This window comes from Bos indicus x Bos taurus, chromosome 28 (assembly GCF_003369695.1).
Source record: "Bos indicus x Bos taurus breed Angus x Brahman F1 hybrid chromosome 28, Bos_hybrid_MaternalHap_v2.0, whole genome shotgun sequence".
NCBI classification, from domain to species: Eukaryota; Metazoa; Chordata; class Mammalia; order Artiodactyla; family Bovidae; genus Bos; species Bos indicus x Bos taurus.
Genome location: NC_040103.1, coordinates 35599648 through 35608229, shown reverse-complemented (window position 1 = coordinate 35608229; position 8582 = coordinate 35599648). Strand labels below are relative to the sequence as shown.

Sequence of the window (8582 nt, the reverse complement as noted above, 5' to 3'; positions counted from 1 at the left end):
GGTGAACTAGGCAGAACAACTGATACAGAGGTGTGCACCTGTGTGTGTGTTTGTGCCTGTATGTGTGTATACCTGTGTGTGTGTGTATGTGCCTGTATGTGTGTGTGTGTGTGTACCTGTACGTGTGTGTGTGCCTGCCTGTATGTGTATGTGTGCATGAACATGTGCTTGTTTGGTAGGATGTATATGCATGCCTCTTCCAGAAATAAATATTGGGAAAGAACTATCCTCTGTGATTCTGATCCATGATCTGTGATTCTAGATGGTCAGATAGCTGAGTGGTAGAGAGGGATGTGTGGGAGGGAGCAGTAGGAGGTGTCTGGGTGCTGCAGTACAGAGCTGCCCAGTGCTAAGGTGGAGAACCCACCAGCAGCCCTGGAGAACTGCCCAGGATATGGCAATTCTCAGGATGGTTGTTCATTAATCTGGGGTTGAAGGCCAGTCTACCACTGTCTCTGCTCACTAGACTAGTTGGGGCTGATGTTGCTGAGGCATCCGCCAAAGGCCCAGGCTGGAGGACCAGCTTCCCGGCCACAGCCTCTGTGCTCTGAGGAGGCCCTAGTAGGTCATTCGTGGAGGAGAGAAGTGGAGGCCTGGGCCAAGAGTCTGGCCATTTGACTTGATCCTGGTGAGTTCCAGGCAGGGGCTATGGTGGGGTCATCAGGTTCCCTGAGGGCCTCTGTCTCTGTCTGACCTGGGGCCTTGTGCCCTTCCTGGATCCAGTTGACCATCTGGAAACTAAAGGTAGTCTTTTCAGCCAAATAGAAGGATGGAAATGGGGTGTATATGCTAGCAACATGTTTAGCTCTGGCTTTCGTCTCTAGCATAATCAAGGGAGGTAAAGAAAGGAGAAAGGTGAAGATCTGATCAAGAAAACTCCCTTCCTGGATTTTCCCAGCAGTCCAGGGTTTACCCACCAGTGGTTCCATCTCTGGTCCAGAAGCTAGGATTCCACATGCTGTGTGGTACAGCCAAAAAAGAGATCAATTAATCCCCAAATTCAAAATCCTAAAAAAGAAAGATATTTCCCTTCCAACTCATTGCTTCTCACTGAGTCCTGGAGGAAAGAAAGGGTTAAGAGAGCTGACAGGCCAGGGGAGGCAAGGACAGATGCAGTAGTGTGAAGCAGCTCCAGGGACACGGGGGTTAGAGGCCAGAGATAAGCAGAGGGGGAGGCCCACGGCGGCTGGGCTCTGAAGGCTTCCTGGGAGGGAGCCAGCTCAGGCAAAGACTGGATGGGGATCTGATGGCTGGATGGGGCGCAGAGCCAGAGAGGCATCTGGGAAGCTTGCAGCGAATCCTGCCAGGAGGAGGAACATGAGCTCACCCCACCGGGCCCAGAGTGAACAGAAATTTTAGAAGCCTGGGTTCTGGCTGGACAAATGGCCTCTCCATGGAAAATTCAAATGAAGGGAAGGAGGTAAATCTAAGTCTCAGTTGGCTGGGATCAATGACCAAGAAGCCTCCATTCTCAGGGTCAGAATAAGGCTCCATACCTCAGGGCAATCTGGGTCCCCAGTCCCAGCAAGTGCCTGTCACAAAATAGAGACTTTATTAAACAAGATGATTGACAGGCTGTTGGGAAACAGCTGTGGTTCTGAGGGTGGTTGGGACTCTGGGGTGTAAAACAGATTTTTATGTGAAATGAGACAATGGATGTTGTAAAAACAGGTGCCATCAAGCAATGGGCCTTGTGGGACCTTGGGTCACCTGCAACAGTTTTGCTTTAGGGTCCATAGGAGGGGATGGAAGAGGGAAATTTAGGCTATGTAGACCTTCAAGAAAGGGAGTTAAGAGAGCAGCCAAAGCTCATGCCAGCAATGAGCTCTGTTTGCTGGGCCATCACCTGTTCTAAAAGGAACAGGGCTTGCATGTCATGCGCAGACCCCATGGGCTCTCATGCTTTAGGGCTGCCTAAACTACCAAGCCTTGAACTCACAGGGCAAAAGAGCCCCAGGGAAAATGGGCCCCTATTAGATTACTCTTGCATCTAAATTTGTGTTAGCACTAATCTAACTCTAATACAGTTTACTTATCCCAGTAGTAGTTTTCCTAGTAGCTTAAGGAGTAACTCAGAGCCAAGAGTTGTGATATTTCCCTGTGTCAACTGCCCTGAGCACAGTGCCCAACACATCAGTTGTTCAGTAGCTCAGTCGTGTCCAACTCTTTGCGACCCCATGGACTGCAGCATGCCAGACTTCCCTGTCCTTCACTATTTCCTGGAGCCTGTTCAGACTCATGTCCATTGAGTCAGTGCTACCATCCAATCATCTCATATTTTGTCACCCTCTTCTCCTCCTGCCTTCACTCTTTGCCAGCATCAGGGTCTTTTCCAATGAGTCGGTTCTTCACATCAGAATTGGAACTTCAGCATCAGTCCTTCCAATAAATATTCAGGGTTGATTTCTTTTAGGATTGACTGGCTTGATCCCCTTGAAGTCCAAGGAACTCTCAAGAGTCTTCTCCAGCACTGCAATTCGAAAGCATCAATTCTTCGGTACTCAACCTTCTTTATGGTCCAACTCTCACATCCATACAGGACTACTGGGAAAAACATAGCTTTGACTATATGGACCTTTTTAAGCAAAGTGATATCTATACTTTTCAATATGCTGTCTAGGTTTGTCATAGCTTTCCTTCCAAGGAGCAAGTGTCTTTTAATTTCATTTGCAGTCACCGTCAACAGTGATTTTGGAGCCCAAGAAAATAAAATTAGTCACTGCTTCTACTTTTTCCCCTTCTATTTGCCATGAAATAATAGGACCAGATACTATGATCTTAGTTTTTTGAATGTTGAGTTTTAAGCCAGGTTTTCACACTCTCCTTTTTCACCCTCATCAAGAGGCTTTTTAGTTCTTCTTTGCAGAGGTGGTGGCAAATGTTGGCTAAACAAAATAAGATGAAACTATTTTCCTCAACTCTCTTCATTCTAAGGTAAGGATCATGTTCCTGTTTTCATCACTTCCTGTCCTCCTGTGTTTGGTGACAGTATCCTTCTCAAATACAAAAGCCGTTGAGGATGCTCAGAAGACCTGCCCAGTAGTGGCTTGTGCCATCCCAGTCACTAACGGCACCCCAGGAAGAGACGGGCGAGATGGACCCAAGGGAGAAAAGGGAGAGCCAGGTAGAGGACAGGCCACTCTTCTTAAACCTTTACCCGAACAAGAGAGTGTCCTCTCTAAGGGGTCTAGCATAGAGACAGGGGGAGGCTCACCTTTCATTAAGGTGCGTGCCTGTGAAGGGGCATTCTCTCTAAAGATGCTTCTCTGGCTCTCAGGATCCCTCACTGCCACCCTGGAATTGGTGACACATGGTTGTACTTAGAGAAGGGGTATCTTGACTGCTCAGGGAGCTGCCTTAGGACAGGCCATCCCCAGGATGCAGGAGGATCTTTCTTCCTTGGGTCACCACAAGTTGAGTGGCAGTTTCTTGGGGTCAATCAACTATCGAGCTTTTGGAGAAAGAGAATGAGTGACAGCTACTTCTTCATATTTCCTTCATCTTCCAACAGGGCAAGGGCTCAGAGGCTCGCAGGGCCCTCCAGGGAAAATGGGGCCTCCAGGAAACATAGGGAATCCTGGGCTTCCAGGACCCAGGGGCTACAAAGGAGATCGTGGAGATAGCTCGGGTAAGGAGCTCACCCCAGCATGTAGTAGGGGCTGAGGGGACGCAGGCCCTGGGAACTCCAGGCCAGGTGGGAGGTGCCCCGTCTCCTGCTGCCCCACTGGAAGATGCTCAGCTCTGCTTCCTGACCCAGCACTCTCATTCCTCTCAGCTCCTTGGGGCCTGAGGGGATTTCCACAGCTGGCTGGGTACAGACTTCCAAACTCCACCGGCTGCTCCCTGAGCAGGCCACTGTAGGCCATGTGCCCTGGCCTTTCTTCAGCTGCAGAGTCCACTGTGTGGTTGCAGGCTGCAAGGATGGAGGCGGCTCTTCTCTGCTCTTCCTTTATGCCTCTTGTCATGAGAGTGGCATGAAAAGTGTTGGCCTCATAGAATGCCTGGATAATGGGCGACATCATAGCAACTTAGTTCAGAGTAAAATAAATTTAGTAACAGCAAAACCAAAATGATGACCTCTTACTAATATTTTATCCACTGGCCTATCAAAATAATAAATGTATTCAAGAGTCTGCCTACAATAAGAAATTAAAATAGGATTAGGAACATGTTTCAAAAAGCAGAATAATTTGTTGGGCCTTTCTTATGAATAATTATAATATTTAAGAAATATATGAAGACAAGGACCCAAAACTATAGTTTATGGTATTATTACTACTATTACTATTATTATTTCCAGAGTTATAGTTTACAATAGTTACTAAGTATACTTGGGAAGGCAGGAATACATTTTATTTTCCTTTTGTTTCTTTTTATTTTTTTTTCTGGAATACTTTTTACTACGTTAATATCTGCTTTCCAATTTAAGGTCTTCTTCATGGACGGAGGAGCGTAGTAGGCTACAGTCCATGGGGTCGCAAAGAGTTGGGCACGACTGAGCGACTTCACTTCACTTCACTTCTCAATAAATATCCTCTCCCTATCGCTTTATAGTTGCTGAGGCTAAGCTGGCTAGCTTGGAGAGACAGATAAGGGACCTGCGATCAGAACTGGATCACGTCAAAAAGTGTAAGCCTTTTTTTCTGTCGCCAATGTGTTCTGGATTCTTTTATTTCCAGCGAACTCTAAGTTTTGGGGGAAGGGTGGAAAAGAACTTACATGTATGACCACTTATTATATACCAGGGCTAGGTTGGTTGTCATTTTCTTAATAATATGATTTCATTCAATCCTCTTGCCATCCCTATGTGTGAGTATTATACCCATTTTATTGACAGGTGAGAAAAAATTAGGTCCAAGCAGTGTGGATAATTAATTCAGCAGCATGCAGTTAGGAAGATGGAGGAGGATGGAGTGGAGGTCTGCTGACTCTGGGATCTTTGCTTCTTCCTCAGCACCCATGGGTCTCAGATGGGTATCCATGCCTCTTTCTCACCCTGGTGCCTACACCTGGCAGTGCGGCTCTAGCATGTTTCCCTCGGTTCACCAGTACAGGGACAATTTTTCTAGATATTTGTCCTAAGGATGGGATATCCCTGGCCTGCTGCCAGGGACTTGCCTTCGCCTTCTTACCAGGATCTCACCAGAGGTGGTGAAGAATGGGGCTCAACCCCAGATTCCCAGAGCAGGGCTTTTTTCATCTGCTGTCCAGGGCGGGGCTCTAGGCCAAATTAACCCCACCTACTCTGTGATTTCAGTGCAAACCTTCTCCTTGGGCAAAAAGTCTGGGAAGAAGCTGTATGTGACCAATCGTGAAAAGATGCCTTTTTCCAGCGTGAAGGCTCTGTGCACTGCACTTGGGGCTACCGTGGCCACACCCAAGAATGCAGAGGAGAACAAAGCCATCCAGGACATGGCCTCTGATACCGCCTTCCTGGGCATCACAGATGAGGTGACTGAAGGGCAGTTTATGTATGTAACTGGAGGAAGGCTAGGCTACAGCAACTGGAAGAAGAATGAACCCAATAACTATGGCTCAGGGGAGGACTGTGTGAGCCTCTTACCAGACGGGCTCTGGAATGACATCTCCTGTTCTTCCTCCTTCTTGGCCATCTGTGAATTTCCAGCCTGAAGAGGCAAGTTCCTCTGCCCCCTCAGTGTCTCCCTGCTGCTCTGGAAGAGAATTCAGTGCTTATTTTCCCACGTCCAGTGTTGACTGATTCCTTCTCGGGGATGGGAGGAAAGTGAAGGGGTGTGTTGGATTGAGGGAGGAGGAAGAGAAAAGAGGCTGACAGTGGAGCATGAGGGTTTCTGGTCCAGTCCATGGCAAAGGACATCGTCTGTCCTGCCTAAGAGCACAGCATTGGGTCAGAGTCAGTTACATAAAAAGCAAACAAACTCTCTCCTTTTTTAGTGAGGACTCTGCAGCCCAGCTGATGGATCAGTGGAGGACCACGTCTGTGTCCAAGCAAGCATTAGTCTCAGCCTCCAAGAGACCCAATTCCCATTTTTCCAAATTGCCAGTACTTGGTGTCAAAGACTCCTTCCTTCTGATGGTTAACCCAGCCCTGTCTACAACATAAGTGTTGTTTTAGTTATTCATGAGCTACCCCTGAAGATCTCTCACTGCCAGACTATAACTCCTGGCATGGGTAACAATGAATAGTCCTAGGAATCCCTTCGCCTGCTCAAGTGGCTGTGGTCTCCCTATAGCCACTGCGTGATCCTGAGGACAAAGGGTAGCCTTTCCTTCTTGCATACTTTTAGGAAACTGATTTGATAGTGCAGCATATGCCAGCATCATAGAAGCTAATGGTCAGACAGGCTGTGTCGTTCCCCACAGCATCACTGGTCTTAGTCCCTCCATGTTCAGCATCCCCTCCCTTCTGTGACATCCTTATCCCATTATAGGTCAATAGGTTCATTATTAGTAGAAACAAGAGGGAAACTTCATAAGGGTGAGGTTCATACCCTGGAGGGGAAGTTGTACAGCACCATCCAGTTAGCAAATAAAGCCTCCCCTCTGAGCAGAGTTTGGACACCATCTTGGCTGACAGTCAAGCTCAAGACCATGGATGTTCTTGAGCAATCTCAGGGTGGTGGAGCTGAGATTATATAGAGCCCAGACAACAAACTGGGGGAAGGGAGTGAATTCTGGCTCCAACTGTATGTCAATCACAAAATGAGATTGAAAATATTTCACGAATGGGCTAAGGACCACCTTAACTTAGTGAAATATCTTTGTTAAATTAGTTTTCCACTTTATTTTTCTTTGTATCCAAACTACCAGAGGGGGCACTTCGTATTTGGGAAACACTTGATGAGCATTTGTTGGAGTGGTGTACCAAAGACTTAGCAAAATGGATGAGTGGGTGGAATATTGAGAATTGAACAGTATAGGGTAGAGTTCTCTCCAAGGTGTGCTTTATCTGCAAGGCTATCAGGGTAGGGGCAGGGTGTGCTAAAGACACTGGGGCTGGCAGGGTGAGGGGGAGAGTGCCTTGTCCATGGCCTCTGGCCCACCAAGATGGTCACATCACTGAATTTTCAACCTCCTGAAGCTCTTGTTCAGGCACTGCTCTTGCAGGCAGTGAGAAGAGTGCTTTTGGGATGCAGAGCCGAACAAACCACTATTTGCACTTCAAATCCAGGCTGCTTGCCAAAGGAATGGGAAAGTGCCCAAAATGTATGAAAGAGGCACATATGAAACATAAAGAATGTAGGCTATGGCAAACAGAAGAAGGAAAGAGGAGAAACATTTTAGAAGGAAAGAAGATACATAGATGATGACCCAGAACAAGAGAATTATGGTAACCAAGCATGAAAATTACGGCTGAATTTTATCATTGCCAAGATGAAAATGAGAAAATGGACAGGTTACCATTATATAATTCTTTCTATTTTAATAATAAGAATGAACGGGGATGGGGACCACTTCTACCCTGGGAAGAATGTCTCCTTTGTTTACACTGTGCAGAAGGGACAGTGTCTAGCTATAAATTTGAAGAGGACATGGTCATGTGCTTCACAGAAATTGTTTCCTGGTATGTAATCCGTCCTGAATATTCTCATTCAGAATTTGTAGGGGGGAGGAAGCACCATGGAAGGAACTAGAAGAAGGCTGAAAGGGAAATGGAAGAATTTGGAAGGACTGATGGTGAAGCTGAAGCTCCAGGACTTTGGCCACCTGATGTGAAGAACTGACTCATTGGAAAAGACCCTGATGCTGGGAAAGATTTAAGACAGGAGGAGAAGGGGACAAGAGAGGATGAGGTGGTTTGGATGGCATCACCGACTTGATGGACATGAGTTTGAGTAAGCTCCAGGAGTTGGTGATGGACAGGGAAACCTGGTGTGCTGCAGTCCATGAGGTTGCAAAGAGTCAGACACGACTGAACTACTGAACTGAACTGAATGTAATGAGTGCCCCCTCTGTCAGGGAAGTGTAATAAAAAATCTGTGGATGAGCTCAAATTCTTCCATTTCCCTTTCAGCCTTCTTCTTCTAGTTCCTTCCATGGTGCTCCCTCCCCGTTACATCCCTCAATCACTAGAGCCTCTCACATTCGTGTTTTGAGAGCTTCCCATGAGATCCAAGACCCGATCCTGCTCCCCTACCCATAAGCCAGTCCTGCTGAAGATCCTTATGGATTCCCTCTTGTCTTGGCCCACCTTGCAGGACATGAAGCTTCTCCCCAGGCTTTTGGACAGGTAGAGCTGGTTCTCTCCCTAATTGAGCACCTGATTGTCTTTTCAGAGCTCCTGTCTCTATTGTATGCCTGGCAGCATTCTTCACTCAGTCTAGGATTGAGGGAACCGCCTCCCTAAATTCACTTTCCAGTTCTTATCAGCAAGCAGTGGGGCCCATGCTGATCAGCTCAAGAAAACATGGAGATAATCTAAAAATGGATTCTCATGAGAGTCCAAAGATAGAAACTGCAGTTAAGCCAGGCTTCCCAAGACCTGGAACAAGAGGGAGATTATGGATTCAAGAAGACTGTCCAGATAATCTCTCTCACTTTCTCAAGGGCTGAAAGCAGGATGTTTTCCTTTTCTAAAGGGCATATGATGACTGAGATCTCTT

At 47.0% G+C, this 8582-nt stretch overlaps 1 protein-coding gene across 2 annotated transcripts; it reads left to right on the top strand.

Annotated features, from left to right (window-relative positions):
- Nucleotides 1-452: 452 nt before the first annotated feature.
- Nucleotides 453-5703, top strand: LOC113885453 (mannose-binding protein A-like). 2 transcript variants are annotated; one of them, XM_027530780.1, is made up of 5 exons: nucleotides 453-628; nucleotides 2935-3124; nucleotides 3512-3628; nucleotides 4555-4629; nucleotides 5258-5703. In XM_027530780.1, the coding sequence occupies exons 2-5, from the start codon at nucleotides 2944-2946 to the stop codon at nucleotides 5629-5631; spliced, it is 747 nt and encodes a 248-aa protein (XP_027386581.1). In that variant the 5' UTR covers nucleotides 453-628; nucleotides 2935-2943; the 3' UTR covers nucleotides 5632-5703. The 2 variants fall into 2 exon arrangements, with proteins under 2 accessions (XP_027386581.1, XP_027386582.1); XM_027530781.1 differs by lacking the exon at nucleotides 453-628 and adding an exon at nucleotides 2477-2497.
- The last annotated feature ends 2879 nt before the right edge of the window (nucleotides 5704-8582 follow it).